This window comes from Chiloscyllium plagiosum, chromosome 4 (assembly GCF_004010195.1).
Source record: "Chiloscyllium plagiosum isolate BGI_BamShark_2017 chromosome 4, ASM401019v2, whole genome shotgun sequence".
Taxonomy (NCBI): domain Eukaryota; kingdom Metazoa; phylum Chordata; class Chondrichthyes; order Orectolobiformes; family Hemiscylliidae; genus Chiloscyllium; species Chiloscyllium plagiosum.
The window spans coordinates 37,264,048-37,284,427 of record NC_057713.1 but is presented as its reverse complement, the minus strand read 5'-3'; the positions used below and the strand labels follow the sequence as shown (position 1 = coordinate 37,284,427).

Here is a 20,380-nt window from a genome sequence, read left to right as displayed (position 1 = left end):
CACGTTTTCAGCTCTGATGTTTGAGGGGTCCTATTCTCTCCCTATTTACCCTTTTGTCCTTAATATATTTGTAAAAACCCTTTGGATTCTCCTTAATTCTATTTGCCAAAGCTATCTCATGTCCCCTTTTTGCCCTCCTGATTTCCCTCTTAAGTATAATCCTACTTCCTTTACACTCTTCTAAGGAATCATTCGATCTATCCTGTCTCTAACTGACATACACTTCCTTCTTTTTCTTAACCAAACCCTCAATTTCTTTAGTTATCCAGAATTCCCTATACCTACCAGCCTTCCCTTTCAACCTAACAGGAATATATTTTCTCTGGATTCTTGTTACTTCATTTCTGAAGGCTTCCCATTTTCCAGGGGTAGAAACAATGACTGCAGATGCTGGAAACCAGATTCTGGATCAGTGGTGCTGGAAGAGCACAGCAGTTCAGGCAGCATCCGAGGACAGGCAAAATCGACGTTTCGGGCAAAAGCCCTTCAACTTTATTCCTGATGAAGGGCATTTGCCCGAAATGTCGATTTTGCCTGTCCTCGGATGCTGCCTGAACTGCTGTGCTCTTCCAGCACCACTGATCCAGAATTCCCATTTTCCAGCCCTCCCTTTACCTGCAAACATCTGCCTCCAATCAGCTTTTGAAAGTTCTTGCCTAATACCGTCAAAATTGGCCTTTCTCCAATTTAGAACTTCAACTTTTAGATCTGGTCTATCCTTTTCCATTACTATGTTAAAGCGAATAGAATTATGGTCGCTGGCCCCAAAGTGCTCCCCCACTGACACCTCAGTCACCTGCCCTGCCTTGTTTCCCAAGAGTACGTCAAGTTTTGAACCTTCTCTAGTAGGTACATTCACATACTGAAGCAGAAAATTGTCTTGTACACACTTAACAAATTCCTCTTCATCTAAACCTTTAACACTATGGCAGTCCCAGTCGATGTTTGGAATTTTAAAAGCCCCTACCATAACTACCCTATTATTCTTACTGATAGCGCATGTCCTGTTGAAGGTAAAGGATAGGAAGGGCAAGATTTGTGAACTGTGGATGACAGGAGAAATTGTACGACTAGCCAAGAGGAAAAGGGAAGCATACGTAAGGTCTACGCAGCTAAGAACAGAATGGGCCCTGGAGGAATATCGGAAGAGTAGGACAAGTCTTAAATGAGGAATCAAGTGGGCTTTAGCAAGCAGAATTAAATAGAATCCAAATGCATTTTAGACTCATAGAGACGCACAGCATGGAAACAGATCCTTCGGTCCAACCCTTCCATGCCGACCAGATATCCCAACCCAGTCTAGTCCCACCTGTCAGCACCCGGCCCAAACCCTTCCTATTCATATACCCATCCAAATGCCTCTTAAATATTGCAATTGTACCAGCCTCCACCACTTCCTCTGGCAGTTCATTCCATACCCGTACCATCCTCTGCGTGAAAAGGTTGCCCCTTAGGTCTCTTTCATAACTTTCCCCTCTCTCCCTAAACCTCATTTAGTATCTCCCCCATTTTCTGCGGCTCCACACAAAGACTGCCTTGCTGATCTTTGAGGGGCCCTATTCTTTCCCTAGGTACCCTTTTGCCCTTCATGTATTTGTAAAAACCCTTTGGATTCTCCTTAATTCTATTTGCCAAAGCAATCTCATGTCCCGTTTTTGCCCTCCTGAATTCCCTCTTAAGTATAGTCCTACTTCCTTTATACTCTTCTAAGGATTCACTCGATCTATCCTGTCTATACCTTACATATGCTTCCTTATTATTGTATAATTATTCTTATATAAGCAGCAAGCGGGTAACTAGAGAAAGGATTGGTCCACTAAAGGATAATGAAGGACGGCTGTGCGTCAAACCTGAGAGAATGGGTGAGATTCTGAAAATATTACTTTGCATCAGTGTTCACTGAGGAGAGGAATATGATGAATCTTGAGATGAGAGAGAGAGAGAAGTTTGATTAGTCTGGATCACACTGACATAAGTAGGGAAGATGTGTTTGGTAGGGTAGAGGTTATTAAGGTGGACAAATCCCCAGGACCAGTCGACCCCAGGTTGGAGAAAAAGGCGAGAGAAGAAATAGCTGGGGCCCTGGCAGATATCTTTGTGGCATTCTTAAATGCAGGTGAGGTGCCAGAGGACTGGAAGGTTGCTCCCGTTGGCACCCTGTACAAGAAGGGTAGTAGGGATCTTCTGGGTAACTACAGACCAGTGAGCCTGACGTCAATGGTGGGAAAGTTGCTGGAGAATGTACTGAGGGATAGGATCTATTTATATTTAGAAAAGAATAGGCTTATCAGTGATAGGCAACATGGTTTTGTGTGGGGAGATCGTTCCTTACCAACTTAATAGAGTTCTTCGAGGAAGTGACCATGTCGATAGATGAAGGAAAGGCTGTTGATGTCATATACATGGACTTTAGTAAGATGTTTGATAAAGTTCCCCATGGTAGACTAATGGAGAAGGTGAAGTCACAGTGTGCAGGGTGTTCTAGCTAGGTGGATTAAGAACTGGTTGAGCAACAGGAGACAGTAGTAGTTGAAGGGAGTTTCTCGAAATGGAAAAAGGTGACCAGTGGTGTTACACAGGGGTCAGTGTTGGGGCCCACTGTTGTTTGTAATATACATAAATGATCTGGAAGAGGGCACTGTTGGTATGATCAGCAGGTTTGCAGATGACACGAAGATTGGTGGAGTAGCAGAAAGAATAATGGACTGTCAAAGAATACAGGAGGATATAGATAGACTGGAGAGTTGGGTGAAAAAGTGGCAGATGGATTTCAATCCAGACAGATGTGAGGTGACGCATTTCGGCAAGACTAAGTCGAGAGTGAATTATACAATGAACGGAAGAGCCTTGGGAAAAGTTGATGGGCAGAGAGATCTGGGAGTGCAGGTCCATTGTACCCTGAAAGTTGCTGCACAGGTGGATAGAGTGGTCAAGAAGGCATATAGTATGCTTGCCTTCATTGGACGGGGTATTGAGTATAACAGCTGACAAGTCATGTTAAAATTGTACAAGACATTGGTTCAGCTGCATTTAGAATACAGTGTACAGTCCTGGTCGCCGCATTACCAAAAGGATGTGGACGCTTTGGAGAGGATGCAGAGAAGGTTTACAAGGATGTTGCCTGGTATGGAAGGTGCTAGCTATGAAGAGAGGTTGAATAGGTTAGGTTTATTTTCATTAGAAAAAAGGAGATTGAGGGGTGATCTGATTGAGGTTTACAAAATCATCAAGGGTATAGACAGGGTGGGTAGAGACAAGCTTTTTCCCAGGGTGAAGGATTCAATAACGAGAGGTCACGCTTTCAAGGTGAGAGGTGGAAAGTTTAAGGGGGATACACGCAGCAAGTACTTCACACAGACAGTGGTGGACGTTTGGAACATGTCGCCAGCAGAGGTGGTAGAGGCAGGCATGGTAGATTCATTTAAGTTGCGACAGGACAGATGCACGAGTAGGTGGGGAGCAGAGGGATACAGATGCTTAGGAACTGGGTGGCAGGTTTAGACAGGAGATTTGGATTGGTTTAGGCTTGGAGGGCTGAAGGGCCTGTTCCTGGGCTGTAAACTTTATTTGTTCTATATCAGTTCTATGTATTTTGAAATATCCTTTTTTAACGTTTGCTGCTACATTTCTCTTGACCTATAATTCTAGCTAATTTGTCAGTTCATTTTAGCAATCTCACATTTGCCCTCATAATCCCCCTGTTTCAATTTACAATACTAGTCCTGGACCTACTCTTCTCTCATGTATACAGTCTAGGAGGAATCTGTTTGGCCTATTGTTTCATTAAATATATGACTACATAAATCCCAAATTATAGTTGTTGGCCTACAGCAAGTGAACATCTAAAATACTAAAGTATATTATAAGTTTTTGACTCGATCATTCTTTCAGACAGTGAATTTTCCAGATTCCTCCCATGCTCAGTTTTAAAAAAATTCAGCATTCCTCCTGGCCTTCTATCTCTTACCATAAATTTATTCCCTCCTACTAGTGACCTCTTTAACAGTGGAAATAGTGCCTTCCTAAGACACACTTTAAGTTTCTTAATAATCCTATTCACCTCTACCCCCTTTTCATCTTCACTGCTCCAATGAAAACAATCTCAGCCTACCCGGTCTTTTGTCAGAGGTCAGATCCTCTACCTTGTGCAACATTCTGGTAAATCTCCTCTGTATCCTGTCTAGCAGTCACATTACAGGAAGAATGTGGTGACCAGAGCTGCATACGCTACTCTAGTTGTAGCATCACCAATGTTTAAGACATTTCCAGCATAACCTTTTTATTGTATCCCTTGATTAATAAAGGCAAGTCTCCAATATTTCTTCTTAACCATCTTGTCTAGTTATGCTGCTAACTTCAAGGATCTGTAAACGTGCACATTGAGGTTCCACTGATTTTAGTACTTTCAAGATTTCAACCACTTGTAGTGTAATCCCTTACCTTGTTAGCCATCCACCAAGTGCATTACCTTACACTTTAAGGGTTGGATTCCATTTGTCATTAAAGTATCCATGTGAGCAATCCATTGATACCCTCAATTTATGGTGATCTTCCTCAGTATTTACTACCCTACAGATTTTCTTACTCTCCATGAGCTTCTTGATCACACTCCTACATTCAACACCAAATCATTTATAGACATGACAAACACCAAGCCCTACAGAACCCCACTGGAAACTGCCTCTCAGTGACAAAAATAGCCCACTATACAATCGCCCTCTGCTTTGTGCCTCAGATAATTTTGAATCCAATATGCCACTATGCCTTGGATCCCAAGGTCACTTTCTTGAGTAGTATGCCATGAGGGACCTTATTTAGATCTGTTAATGTCTTCACAATCTCCTCAGCTATTTCCTTTGGAACCCTGGTTATAGTCCATCCAGTCTGACGTCCAGACATTTTAGTTTCCCAAAGACCTTCTCCTTAGCAAATGCCACTGCACTCATCTTTGCCCCGACTCTCGCAAGTTCTGGTATGCAATTGGTGTCTTCCACCATGAATGAAGACTGATGCAAAGTATTTATTCAGTTCCTACATCTCCAGATTCATTTTCTAGCAGTCTAACTCTTGCGCCTCTCTCACCTTTTACATTTCTTTAAAAAAAAATCTTACAACCTAGTTTTATATTACCAGCTAAAGCTTACTGTTATATTTCATCTTTTCTCCCCGACTCGCTGCTTTTTTCATTGTCCTCTGCTGGTTTTCAAGGCTTCCCACTAATCTTCAACACATTGTATGCTTTTTATTTTGCTTTTGGGCTGTCCCTGACCTCTCTGGTCAGCCATGGCTGCCTTATCCTCCCCTTACTATATATTTTTTTCTTTCTTTGGATGAATTTCTGCTGTTTCTCCCGTTTCTCCCGAATTACCCTCAAAAGCATCTGCTATTGCTGTTGTCTTCCCTGCTAGTCTTCCCTTCCAATCAACTGTAGACAGCACCTCTTCCAAGTATTTGTAGTTACTTAATTACTATAGCTTTTACATCTGATTTGAGCTTCTCCCTTTCAACCTATCTTTCTAATCAACCTGTTCAGAGGTGTCATTACACATCTCAGAGCAGGTGGGAGTTGAACTAGGGCCTCCCATTGAAAGGGTTGGGACTACTAAAGTGTCACAAGACCTGCAGGATGAATTCTGTCATATTGTGGTCACTGTCCCTCAGGGATTCCTTCACCTTAAGCTCTGTAATCAAGGCTGACTCACTGTGTATCACCAAATCCAGAATTGCCTGCTCCCTAGTGGGTTCCACTATAATCTGCTCTTAAAAAAACCATTGTACAGACATCTCAAATTCCTTTTAAGATTTGCTATCAACCTGATTTTTCAAGCCCACCCGAATATTAAAGTCCATCATAATTACTGTAATTGTGCCTTTCTGAAATGTCTTTGCTATCTCCCAATTTATTTTCTGCCCACATGTTGACTACTGATGAGAGGGCCTTGACAAAACTCCCATCATGGTCTTTTTTCCTTTATGGTTCCTCAACTCTGCCCTAAAGATTCTATGCCTTCTGACCCTATACAGCTTCTTGCTATCAATTTCATTTCATTTCTTACTAATAAGACAACACCCCATCCCTCTGCCCTTCCTTTCAATAGGATGCATACCCTTGGCTATTTAATTCCCAGTTCTGATCCCCCTTGCAGCACATTTCTATGACACCCACAACATTGTATCCACCAATTTCAATTCTACATTACAAACGTATTTAACATATTTCATACACTGCACACATTTAAGTACAACATCCTCAATCCTGCAGCACTGCCCCTTTCTCACAGTTGTCCCCTTATCTGCTGTGCCTGAAGTTAGATCCCTGACCATTTCCATGCTCTCTGTCCTATTACTTGTTCTGGAAACTCTAAAAGGCCCTCCTGAGGCCTAAGGCAAATGGAGTTGAAGATTAGCAGAACAGTCATGATTTCATTGAACGGCAATGCAGACTCAACAGGCTGAATGACCTACTTCTGAACCTATGTCTAAAGACCTTAAAAAAAAAAATGGGGTGAGCTTTTTCTTGAACACTGCAGTATATCTTGCATATTTATATTGCTATTAGTGATAGGGTTCCAGCACTTTGATCCATCTCCACTGAACACTGGGATGACAGTCACTGGTTTTGAGGGGTATCTTTCTTCTCCTTCTGGATGGTTGTGGGCTTGAAAAGAATTTTCCAAGGAGCCTTGATGAGTTTCTGCAGTGCGCTTTTTTAGACAATACACACTGGTTGTTATCATATGTTGATGTGAAAGGAGGAAATGTTTGTGAATGCATTGTCAATTAAGTGGACTACTTTGTCTTGGACGGTGTCAAGATTCTTCAGCATTGTTACAGCTGTACCAATCAGACAAGTGGAGAGTATTCTATCACATTCCTGACTTGTGTCTTGAAGATGGCATCAGGAGGGGAGTTATAGGACAACATCGTGGCTCAGTGGTTAGTACTGCTGTCTCACAGCACCAAGGTCCCAGGTACGATTCCAGCCTCAGGCGACTGTGTGAAGTTTGCACATTCTCCCTGTATCTGCGTGGGTTTCCTCCGGATGCTCTAGTTTCCTCCCACAGTCCAAAGATGTGCAGGTCAGGTGAATTAGCCATGCTAAATTGCCCATAGTGTTAGGTGCATTAGTCAGAGGGAAATGGGTTTGGGTGGTTACTCTTCGGAGGGTTGGTGTGGACTGGTTGGGCCGAAGGGAATATAATCTAATCTATTCTTTAGAGCCATCTGCAAATTTAGCTACAGTACATTCTATTCCTGCATCCAAATCATTAATACAGATAGCAATTGGTTGAGGCCTGAGGACTGAATCCTGTGATATTCCACTAGTTATACCTTGCCAACCATAGAAATACCCATTTAGCCTTACTTTCTGCTTTCTGTTGGTTAGCTATTCCTTATCCAATAAATTATCCCTCACCTCCTGTGAGCTTATCTTGGATAAGATCACCTTTTGTGCGGCTCCTTATCAAATGCTTTCAGGAAGTCCAGATCTACTACATCTACAGGATCTCCATTATTCACTTTGCTGGTTACATCTCTGAGGAACTCTGAAGCAAATTAGTCAAACACAATTTACTCTTCATAAAACCACACTGACTCCAATGGACTGTGTTTTGACTTTCCAAATGTTCTAGTATTTCCTTCTTAATGTTTGGATAAGTGGATTGGACAGACTGGGGTTGTTTTCTGTGGAGCAGAGGAAACTGAAGGCAGACATGATTGAGATATGAGAGATTATGAGGGGCACAGACAGCATAGATGGGAAGAAGAGTTTCCCCTTAATGAAGGGATCGCTGACCAAGGAGCACAGATTTAAGGTAAGAGGCAGGAGGTTTAGAAGAGATGAGAGGAAAAATGTTTTTCACCCAGAAGATGGTGTGAATCTGGAACTTACAGCCTATAAGGCTGGTAGATGTAGGGGAAACTTCATAAAATCTAAGAAGAATTTAGATATACACTTGTGATGTGAAGACATACAAAGCTATGGACCAAGTGCTGGAAAGTGGGATTAAAACAAATAGTCGGGTAGTTATTTTTGACTAGTGTAGACTGAATGAGCTGAAGGGCCTTTTAGTATGCTGTAGACTTCTAAGACTATGACTCAATAATAGATTCTAACAATTTCTCAATGATAGACATTAAAGTAACTGGTCTGTAGTTATCTGTTTTATGCCTCCTTCCCTTTTTGAAAAAAAGGTGTTACATAGCATTTTTCCAATCCACTGGAACCTTTCCTATATCCAGGAAATTTTGGAATACTATAACCACTGCCTCTACTGCCACCTCCTTCAAGACCCAAGGATTCAGGCCGTCAGGGCCTAGAGACCCATTTTCCCCTAATCCCATCAATTTGCTTGGTACGTTTTCCCTACATCATGATGATTGTTCCAAGTTCCTCCTTTTCTATAATCTCTGCATTACCATGACATGATACTTGTATCCTCCACCATGAAGAGATAAAACACCGATTTAGTGTCTTTGCCACTTCGGTCTTCTACATTCCCCAGTGTCATCCTCTAATGGATCAATATTCACTTTAGCATGTGCTTATCACGTGCAAGCTTTGAAAGATGCCCTGAAGACGCATGATATATCAAAAAGAGAAACAGTCATCTTAACTAATCCTGGGAACATCAAATGTAACAGCCCTTTGGTCGGAATAACAACTATTAAATATTACTCTATCTTTTCTGTTCTTTGTATCCATGCTACCATTGTTCTTTATACTGCTTGTAATCTTTATTTTGTTAACCTTTTATCTGTATTTAAGTTTGGGGACCTCAAAGAAATTTAAAACTCTGTAATAATAGTGAATATGCCTCAATCTTGGCCAAAACTTTTCTGTGTCAGGATAATGCCATGACAAGTTGCATCACTCTGCTCAGTCCAGTTAAATTATAATTAGATACAGAACATGCCAAAAAAGGCTGCAGATTAAATCAGTGTCTGGATGGAAAGAGACAACATCTTAAGTAATAACCTTCACCAGTCTTCAGTCTAAGGTAATCACAACAGGGTTGTGCCTTCATGTCAGACCAATGCTGGTTTTCTACTCTTTCAGATGTTGACAAAGATCATTTTCTTCCTTTTTCCATAAGTATAATTAAATTAAATTAAATATCTACAGGTTACTCGCCAGGCATATTTTAAGAATACCTGCACTGTGCACCATTCTTGTCACCACGTCAAAACAAAAATGAAAAGGTAGTGGGAAGAGGACAAGAAATTTATGCTATGGAAATTATGAACAGTTAAATATTTAGAATAATGTGAAAATATACACAATTTACAAAATTCAGCAGACATCAAAATTTCCTACAACAGTGATTGCATTTAATTATTTGTGACATCCTGAGGTAACAAACGGCATTATTTAAATGCAACGTTTTATTTTCATGCATGGGAAATTAGTGGGTTATAGGAAAGAATATTTGTTCTGCCAGGTGGCTCAAATGTACCAGACAAGTTATCTCATTTCAAGTTTGTAGTATTTGTTTTCTTATAACCATAATTAGACTGGGTTAACAGGCAGTGCAATCAAAATCTTACTGTTTTTTTAACCTCCAAATAAAACAGACAAACTCTTACCTTCCCTCCTCCAGGTTGGTGTTTGATATTATCTGTGGATCCAATTTTCGATTTGACATTTTTTAGGTCTGGTGCTGGAGCACTAGTTGGTCGTAGCTGCTTTGGAGCTGCTGCTACTGTGGGTTTTGAAGGAGCACGGGGAATGGGTGCAACTCTCTTTGCCTCTGAAGCAGCTGTTGTCTTCAATGCCAATGTTCTAGGTGGCCGAGAGGTGTTGGATGATGGTGTTGCAGGGGTACTGGCACCCATTGGGGTGCTTGGTGTACTTGGAGTAGTACCAGTGCTCTTAATAGAGGTTGAAGAAGCAGTCTTTGGACGACCTGTCTCACCTAAGGCAAAACAAAAAACAAAAATCAGGGTATTCTCTTAACAAATGTCACTAGTTCCTTTGCCAAGCTGATCTAAAATTTTAAATGTCTCTGACAGATTAAGAAACTTATAAAAGTAAAAAATTAATCCACAAGTTAATCCACAAGTTGTAACAGTATTATAAAGACAGCAGAATACTTTGACTGATCCCAAAATTTAAACAAAATATATTATTTCATATCCTTCATCAGTTCTGCACCAAAGATAAAATCACCAGCTCTCTCTTGAATAATGTGAACTGTTGTTATAGGCATAAGGTCTCTACTTTGTGACATCACTAAGCCTATTTGAGGATTAAACATGGCTTTGCTTTGGCACTGGAAGACATTTAAATAAGAGTGAATGCATCAAATAACCAAATATTGTTCCAAGGAAAGAATCAAGTCTAAGTTCATTCCCCACATCTACCTCCTAATAAGTCACTGATTGCCACTGACATATATCTATGTGTCGAGCAGATTTAGATTATTCTAATGACTCATCTAATTTTATGGTTCAGCAACCCAATGGATAGGATTAGAATTCAGGTTTTATCTCATCTTTGCTATTAGTTGGCCCTGTGTTGGAGAGAAGTGTAGTCAATAATTGATCATAGCACATCTGAGTTAAGGAAGCACAACTTATCTTAGCACTGTTGGGTGGTGGGAAAAGCAAGACAAGATTGACTTTGGATCACTGACTCAACAATGGTGGAATACATACATGTATTGACATTGGATTCAGTTGTAAATAGCAACTATGATTTGGAGAGTGTTCCAAAACACTGTTCAGGCTCACTTAGATAAGACACTGTTGGGCAATTAGTACACATGGGACAGCATTCAAAGCAAAGATTTCATTGCTTCAGTGGAGGGTTAAAAGGAGGATATTTGTGAGAAAATGCAAAACTTGGATTTAGTTGGGTCAAAAAGCAATAACAAAACTAATAGCAGTGAAAATTCACATTACCTAAGGGTGATTTTGCAGACAGAGACTTCTTCATCTCTGCAGACTTGGGTTCAGTCTTGATAGCTGAAAAAAAATTTAAAGAGTTACAATAATTTAAATACCAATGACTTGACACATGCTCTTTAACAGCTACTGGCTACTTTGATACCCCATCTCCTTTTTGGCATTTAAAGTTTCTTTCTTTACCAGGGAAAGTGGTTCTTCCACTACATTTAGGACTCTCTTTCATGATCAAATGGTGTGAAGTGAGGTTGATCTTGAGCTCTGGGGGTATAATGGTAATGCCCCTATCGCTGGGACAGGAGGGACAGGTTCAAGCCCCACTTACTCCAGAACTGTGTTAAAACACTGAACAGATTGTTTAAAAATACCTAATTGACCTACAACTTTCAGCTTCATTACCAACACATGAACCTGCTTAATGCATTATTACATCTATATTATGACATATAAGTAGATTAACACAGAAGGTTATGATTCCACTGTTTGATTGGGAGATGGATAATAAAATTTGGATAAAGCATATCAGACTAATACAACTAATCACATATTTCTGAAGGAAAGGTCCCCTTTTGCATTTAAAATTAAGGATGTTAGGTTTGAATTTTTTTCTCATTGAGGCACATGGTACTCAAGTCAGTGTGGCATAATCAAAGGCAACAATAAGTTCCCTCATCTCGACCCCTCAAAAGGTTATTTCTACTATACAAACATTTTTGCATTTCCCATGCTAGAGATATTAAAATGTTTCCGCATGCAATTAACAATTAGTATAAAATTACAAACATATGCCCACCAAAACATTCAAACAGAAAATTAGAAATTAAAAAGAAAATGCAAGAAGCACTTATCTAGTCAGGCAGAGAAAGGAACAGCGTTAATGCTTCAGGCTGATAGCCTGAAATCAAATGGTCATTGCCTGAAATGTTAACTCCAATGTTCTTTCCAAAGATATATTGCCAGACTGGCCGAGTATTTCTAGCATTTTCTGTCATGATTCCCAAAACTTATATCACATGAAACTATTTTTGCTCATAAATATTCCATGCGGGACATATTGGAACTCGTGTCATAAAAGATTGTACAGTGCCAGTTAACTCACTACACTGTCCTTTCACATTGCAGTGACTTCAAGATATCAATACGTACATGTTGGTCTTTTAGGGTTGGACAGCATGTTGTTTCTCTGAGTGGACCCAGGAGCAGTTGACATCTTTTGCAATGATGTTGTACTGCTCTTAACAGTAGTGTTGCTAGCCGTTTTTGTCACACTTGCAGACGATGGTCTGGTTGAGGGGAGCTTCACTGGGCTCTTAGCCTCAGTTGCCTGAAACAAAATAAGCTTTCCACATCAATGCTCGTTTTGTGGTATTAATTTACAGGAAAACTGGGGCTCTCTCAGATACCCCAGTGGGTAAAACAGCATATTTGGATTTATAGAACATCGCAATGCATCTCCCAATCATTAATTACTTTAAAGTACGAAGTTGTGATAAATAAGGTACCTTTAGAAGAAGTCCACAAACATCAATGAGATGAATAACAAGTTAAAGGACTTTTGGGCATAGCTTAATGGGAAATTCACTGATATCTACAAATAATGCAATAGGATCATTAGTATGTATATGAAACCCAGTATCATTTAAGGTTACTTGTAGGATATTGATATGCTTTTACATTGCTTTCATTTTTAACAAGCAACATGGAAAGGACTGATTAAATTGTGCCCTTTAAAAATATCCTGCCTTCTCTTGTCATGTTCTCCAAAACCCTTCTCCACACTGATGATAAAAGGTTCTGAAACACACACTTTTATCACAACAGGAGTTCTCTGAATGCATGCATCACAGAATTGTTTCCAACAGGGCCACAATTTAAGCAGCACAAATAGGAAGTAGCTGTCTTGTGCGAAAATGTACAAAGTCTCTGATTTCTGGCAAACTATTTGAAATAAATTGTTGACTGTAAAATAAGAGATAGGGTTGTACTTGGCAGGAAAACAACCATAAACACAAATGATACAAGACAGATGCCATGTTTTTACTGAAGTAACAAAAAAGAACCCTCTAATTACTTGTGAAACATGGATTACACAGGCTTATGGATGTCATCTTGATAATTTCTCACTAATATTTACACACAAGTCTCCGAAATGGAGCTAATGCGCACTACTCTTTGTGGTTGGATAGGATATTTACAGTTATTGTTCAGAAAAGAATACATTAAATTGATTATCAAAGACAATACTGTTTCTAGGTATTCAAATCTATGTAAAAGGATAAGGAGGGAATTATCCAACAACAGGAACTTTGATAATGAGGCATATCCCCAGCACAGAGTGGGATTGGAGCATTCGCCTTCTGATTTGAAGACTAATGTGCTACCAACTAATTCATCAGGTTACTAACCCACAAATCTCTGTTACATATTTCATTATTATTCCAGGTGTGTTAACCATAGCCTCTGTAACACCATTGATTTCAACAAAAACATCTGAGGCTTTGACTGTGAGACTCGCATGGTTGAATGTCATGTCAACACGTGGTGCCTAGATTCATAGGGTGCATGAATACCTAAACTGGACGAATGAGCAGTACTCCGAAAGCTTGTGATTTTAAATAAACCTATTGACTATAACCTGGTGTTGTGTGATGTCTGACTTTGGCTAAATATGAGTAAGTTATGGAATCTGTGAAATTCAAACATAAGTTGGTACCTTCAGACACAGCAGATGATGGGACACTGGAGAAACAGCATTGTGCCTGGACAAATTGCAATAGACCCTACAAAATCCAACATCAATTAATTTGTTAACATAGGAACTTATATAAAGAGGTGGTGTGGGGAGGGTGATTCAACTTCAAATGCAAAATCAAAAGAAAAAGATAAATTTTCAATGTATAAAATTATTTCACATAGGTTAATGTGCCAAATTATAAGATATCAGATACTACGCTATGCACTTTTGACTGTGGACCCAACGGGAATACAGCTGTGTAGAACTAGACGCTTAGTAGAACTAGACGCCTTCAATGGACTGTGATAGCACTCCTTAGACACTGCCAATTCAGACCTGAAGAACCTTTCTTCTCCCTTAAATCAATAACCATCTCCAACTCCACCTCTCAATCTAGAAGCTATAGATTATTGGGTCCATCAGATCCACTTCTTTTAAAGGTGATGTACAATTCTGAACTTGGTTTTCAAATGGAGTGGACAACAAAAATGTTAGGAAATGCTAGGACATAACAGGTGCCATTTCATAGTGAAGTTCACTAGCTGTATTTGAACATAAATGTCAGTCAAGCACATGACTTTGCATGAATTCTCTACAGCTTAATGACTTTCTAATCCTATCTGTCTCATCCACACCTTTGCAAACTTCAGGTTTAATACTGTTCCTGCCAACATCTCAATCTCTACATTACATAAATTCCGATGTTAACTATAACTGCTGCATCATTTCTATCTTATACCAAGTCTAACATGCACCATGATATTAATTAATCTCAGTAGGGTATAGATAGGCTAGCAGAATGATCTGATGAAATTTAATAAAGAGGAGTGGGAGGTGATGCACTCGGTCAGATGTGCTATGGAGGCACGATATGGATGCAATAACATCACTGTAAATAACACTGAATAGTACAGGGATCTAGGGTTTATGTGCATCAATCTTTGAAGGTAACCAGACCTTTGGAAGCTCATTCAGCAAAGTATGTGGGATCATGAGGGTCTTAAATACAGGCAATGAGAACAAAAGCAGATAATTTAAGTTGAATATTTATAAAGGTCTAGTTAGGCCACTAGAGTTTTATGATCACCACAGGCAAGATACATGGCTGTTTGGGAGGATGCAGAGAATTACCAGAATGCTTATATGTAAAATCCCCATCCCTGTCAGGTTACATTAAAGAAATGGGTTTTAGATTAGAAAGAAATGGGGTTGCTCTTATTGGACCAAAGGAGATTGAAGGGAGGTGCATGAGACTTGGATAAGGTAAGCAATAAAACAAAACGGTTTCCACTAACTGTTGGAACAAGGACAAAAGGACATAGATATATGACACTAGGCAAGAGTCACAAAGGGAATGAGAATAAAAAAAAATTGCTGCATTCCCTCCATAGACTGAACATCTTTCCTCCAATATGGAGACAAAAACTGCATACACTATTCCAGGAATGGTGTCATCAAGGCCCTATACAATTGGAGCAAGATATTCCTGCTCATCTACTCAAATCCTCTTGCTATGAAGGCCAACATACCATTTGCCTTCTTCATCGCCTGCTGCAACTATATGTTTACTTTCAGCAACTGGTGCATACAGACACCCAGGTTTCATTGCACCTTTCCTTTCCCAATCTATCACCAGAATAATCCACCTCCCTGTTTTTGCTACCAAACAGCCTCACATTAACCCATATCATACTTCATCTGCCATGCATTTGCATATATATTCTAATTGTCCAAAGCACACTGAAGTATCTCTGCATCCTCATTTGGCCACCCTCCCATTCAGCATTTCAAACTTGGAGATTTTAGATTTAGGTCCCTCATCGAAATCATTAATATATTGTAGATAGCTGGGACGTAAGCACTGATCCCTGCAATACCCCACTGGTCACTTGTAAAATAACCTATTCATTTCTACTGTTTCCTGACTGCCAACTACTTCTCTGTCAATGTCAGTACAGTAGACCCAATCCCATGTGCTTTAGTTTTATACTCTCATCTCTTATGTGCTCCTTATCAATTGCTTTCTGAAAATCCAAGTAAACCACTTCCCACAGTTTCCCGCTTATCAACTTTCCTAGTTACATCCTTGAAAAATTCCTGTAAATTTGTGAAGAATGATTTCCCGTTCATAAATTCATGTTGACTCTAATCCTGTCACTGCTTTTGAAGTGATCTGCTATCAAATCTATCATTGACTCTTGCATTTCCTACTACCAATGTTAGGTGAGCCAGTCTAGAATTCAGTTTTGTCTCTCTTTTTTAAAAAATCATGCAGTTACATTAAGTACCCTACAAGTGTAAAATCTTGATAGATGACCATCAATGCATCTACTATTTACAGGGCCACTTGCTTGATGTTAAGAATGGATAGATGGGGTTGGTGATGTATCAGGTTAGATTAAGAGTCAGCAATAAGTGATAAATTTAGAGCATGGATCAGTACTTAGAATTACAATGTTTTGGCCATAACAGAGACATGGATTTTACAGGGGCAAGAATTATTGCTGAATGTTCCAGGGTTTAGATCTTTTAAAAAGTACAGGAAGGGGAGTCAAAGGGGAGGAGGAAGTAGCATTGATAATTAGAGTGCGCATCACAGCTGCAGAAAAGGAGGTTGCTGAGGAAGGTTTATCTATTGAGTCAGTCCGAGTGGAAGTCAGTAACAGGAAAGGTGCAGTCACTTTATTGGGTGTTTTCTATAGACCCCCCCATAGGCAGCAGAGAGATGGAAGAACAGACTGGACAACAGATTTTGGAAAGGTGCAGATGTAACAGTTGTTTTTATGGGTAACATCAACTTTCCCAATATTGATTGGTACCTCCTCAGTGCAGATGATCTGGATGGAGCTGATTTTGTCAGGAGGATTCCTGACTCAATATGTTGATAGCTTGACTAAGGGGGAGACCATATTGGATCTGGCACAATGAGCCAGATCTCTTGGTGGGACAGCATTTTGGTGACAGTGACCACAACTTCCTCACCTTTACCATAGCCATGGAGGGGGTTTGGAACAGACAATGTGGGAATGTATTTAATTGGAAGAGGGAAAATCATACTGCTATTAGGCAGGAGTTGAGGAGTATAAATTGGGAACAATTGTTCTCTGGGAAATGCACAACAGAAACGTGGAGGCTGTTTAAGGAGCATCTGATAGGAGTGTTGGATAACTTTGTTCCAGTGAGACAGGCAAGTAATGGTAAGGTGTAGGAACCTTGGATGACAAGAGGAGCTTCTCATCCAGAGGAAGGAGGAAGCTTACTTAAGGTTGAGGAAGCAAGAATCTGGCACCGCTTCATAGGATTACAGGATAACTAGAAAAGAACTCAAAAATGGACTGAGGAGAGCTGGGGGGCGGAGGGGGTGGGGCGGAGGTGCATGAAAAAGCCTTGGCAGGAAGGATTAAGCAAAACCCAAAAGGCATTCTACAATTACTGAGGTATAACAGAATGATCAGAGAGAGAATAGGGCCAATCAATCAGGGTACTGGAGGGAACTTGTGCCTGGAGTTTGAAGAGGTAGAGGAGGCCCTAAATGAGGTTTTTTGCTTTAGCATTCTCTAGAGAGAGAGACCTTGTTGAGAGTGAGAACATCATGGATCAGATTAGTAGGCTTGAATGGATTAACATTAAGAAAATGTATATGCGGGAAATTCTGGGAAGCATCAAGATAGATAAGTCCCCAGGCCGGACCAGATATATCCAAGGTTACTACAGGAAGCAAGGAATGAGATTTCTGCGCCTCTGGCGATGATCTTTACAGTCACTCTCCACGGTAGCAGTACTGAATGATTGGAGGGAGGCGAATGTTGTTCCTCAGTTCAAGAAAGAAAACAGGGAAATCCCTGGGAAATACAGACCAGTCAGTAATATATCTGTGGTAAGCAAGGTACTGGAAAGGATTCTGAGAGACAGGATTTATGATTAAATTATATTCCCTACAGCATGGAAACAGACCCTTCTGCCCAGCAAGTCCACACCACCCATCCGAAAATTAACCCACCCAGACCCATTCCCCTACCCTATATTTACCCCGACTAAAAGGGACCTAACATTATGGGCAATTTAGCACGGCCAATTCAACTGACCTGCACATCGGAGGAAACCGGAGCACATAGAGGAAGTCCACACAGACACTGGGAGAATGTGCAAACTCCACAGAGACCGGCTAGAATCGAAACTGGGCCTCTGGTGCTGAGAGGCAGCAGTGCTAACACCTGAGCCACCATGCCACCCAAATATGACTACTTGGAAAGAAAAAGGCTTGATTAGAGATCGTCAGCAAGCTTTGAAAGGGGCAGGTCATGCTTCACAAGCCTTATTGAGCTCTTTGAAGATATGATGAGGCAAGTTGATGAAGGTCAAGCAGTGGATTTGGTGTATATGAAATTCAGGAAGGAATTTGATAAGATTCCCCATGGTACTCTCATTCAGAAAGTTAGGAGGTATGGGATACAGGAAATTTTGGCAATCTAGATACAGAATTGGCTGGCTGAAAAAGGATAGCGAGTGGTAATGGATGGAAAGTGACCAGCGGTGTCCTGCAGGGATCTGTTCGTGGACCTCTGCTCTTTGCAGTTTTTAATAAATGACTGAGATGAAGTAGTGGAAGGGTGGGTTATTAAGTTTGCCAAAGACACAAAGATCGGTGGTGTTATAGATAGTGTTGAGGGCTTTTGCAGGCTACAAGACATTGACAGGATGCAAAGCTAGGCTGAGAAGTGGCAGATGGAGTTCAACCTAGATAAATGCAAAGTGATTCATTTTGGAAGGTAGAATTTAATGCTGAATACAGGGTGAAAAACAGGATTCTTGGCAGCGGGATTTTGAGATCCACGTACATAGATCCCTCCAAGTTGATAGGGTAGTTAAAAAGGCATATGGTGTTTTGGTTGTCATTAACAGGAGGATTGAGTTTAAGAGCAGTGAGGCTTTGCTGCAGCTCTATAAAACACTGGATAGACCACACTTGGAATATTGTGTCCAGTTCTGGTCACCTCATTATAGAAAGGTGCATATGATTTCGAGAAGGTGCAGAGGAGATTTACCAGGATGCTGCCTGGTTTGGAGGGCTTGTCTTATTAAGAGAGGCTGATTGAGCTAGGGCTTTTCATACTGGAAAGGAGGAGGGAGAGAGGTGACTTGATAGAGGTGTACAAGGTAATGAGAGGCATAGATATAGAGTAGATAGCCAGAGTCTTTTCTGCTGGGCAGAAACGGCTGTCACGAGGAGTAATAATTATAAGGTGTTTGAAGGAGTGTATGGGGGAGATGTCAGAGGTACATTCTTTATGCAGAAAATGGTGGGTGTATGGAATGCACTGCCAGCAGTGGAAGTAGACAAAAAAAAATTGCAGATGTTGGAATCCAAGTAGACAGGCAGGAGGTTGGAAGAAACCAGCCAGCCAGCCAGGCAGCATCAGGAGGCCTGAAGAAGGGTTACACCCAAAACATCGCCTTCTGAACCTCCCTGATGCGGCCTGGCTTGCTGTGCTCTTCCAGCATCCTGCTTGTCTACAGGAGTGGTAGTAGAGTCAGAGACATTAGGGATATTTAGATTAGGTTGATCTTAGATTAAGATAAATGTTCAGCACAACATCATGGGTTGAAGGGTCTGCACTGTGCTGTACTGTTCTACGTTCTGTATGTCTTACTTTTTGTGTACTAGATTAAACATGAAAAATTTTACACATTATCAGCTAGCTGACAATGTGTGTAGCTTACTGGACCAGCTTGAATGAAGATGTGATAAGTTGTGGAACAAAGTCTTCAGGTGGTATCGTCAGAATATTGTCAGGACTCAGTGCCTCCAAATTGCTTGATATCACATGTAGTGAATCAAATTGTTTGAAGATTGGTATGAATAGTCTCTGGGATCTCTGAGGCGGCCTCAAAAATTATTGAACTCTATACTGAGTCCAGAGGACTGTAGGGTCCCCAAGCGGAAAGTGAGGTATTGTTCTTCCAGCTTGGTCTGAGCTTCGCTGGGGCACTGCAGCAAGTCTGAGACAGAGTCAGAGTTCTACAATATGGAGACAGGCCCTTTAACCCAAACCCGTCCATGCCAACCAAAATGTCAATCAACGCTAATCCCATTTCCCTGCACTTTGCCCATATCCTTAGAGTCATAGAGATGTACAGCATGGAAACAGACCCTACGGTCCAACCCGTCCATGCCAACCAGATATCCCAACCCAATCTAGTCCCACCTGCCAGCGCCCGGCCCATATCCCTCCAAACCCTTCCTATTCATATAAGCATCCAAATGTCTCTTAAATGTTGCAATTGTACTATCCTCCACCACTTCCTCTAGCAGCTTATTCCATACACGTACCACCCTCTGCGTGAAAAAGTTGCCCCTTTGGTCTCTTTTATATCTTTCCCCACACACCCTAAATCTATGCCCTCTAGTTCTGGACTCCCCGACCCCAGGGAAAAGACTATGTCCATTTATCCTATCCATGCCCCTCATAATTTTGTAAACCTCTATAAGGTCACCCCTCAGCCTCCGACACTCCAGGGAAAACAGCCCCAGCCTGTTCAACCTCTCCCTGTAGCTCAGATCCTCCAACCCTTGCAACATCCTTGTAAATCTTTTCTGAACCCTTCAAGTTTCACAACATCTTTCCAATAGGAAGAAGACCAGAATTGCTCGCAATATGCCAACAGTGGCCTAACCAATGTCCTGTACAGCCACAACATGACCTCCCAACTCCTGTACTCAATACTCTGACCAATAAA

At 40.8% G+C, this 20,380-nt stretch overlaps 1 protein-coding gene across 11 annotated transcripts in view; it reads right to left on the bottom strand.

Moving 5' to 3' along the window:
* The window catches only part of LOC122548961 (microtubule-associated protein 4-like), a 416,046-nt gene that overhangs the window by 47,297 nt on the left and 348,369 nt on the right, over positions 1-20,380 (bottom strand). For all 11 annotated transcript variants that reach the window (XM_043687987.1, XM_043687988.1, XM_043687989.1 and 8 more), the window contains 3 exons: positions 12,055-12,232; positions 10,906-10,968; positions 9,589-9,917 (listed from right to left, as the gene is read on the bottom strand). In XM_043687987.1, the coding sequence (XP_043543922.1) occupies positions 9,589-9,917; positions 10,906-10,968; positions 12,055-12,232 (570 nt within the window). The remainder of the gene's footprint in view (positions 1-9,588; positions 9,918-10,905; positions 10,969-12,054; positions 12,233-20,380) is intronic.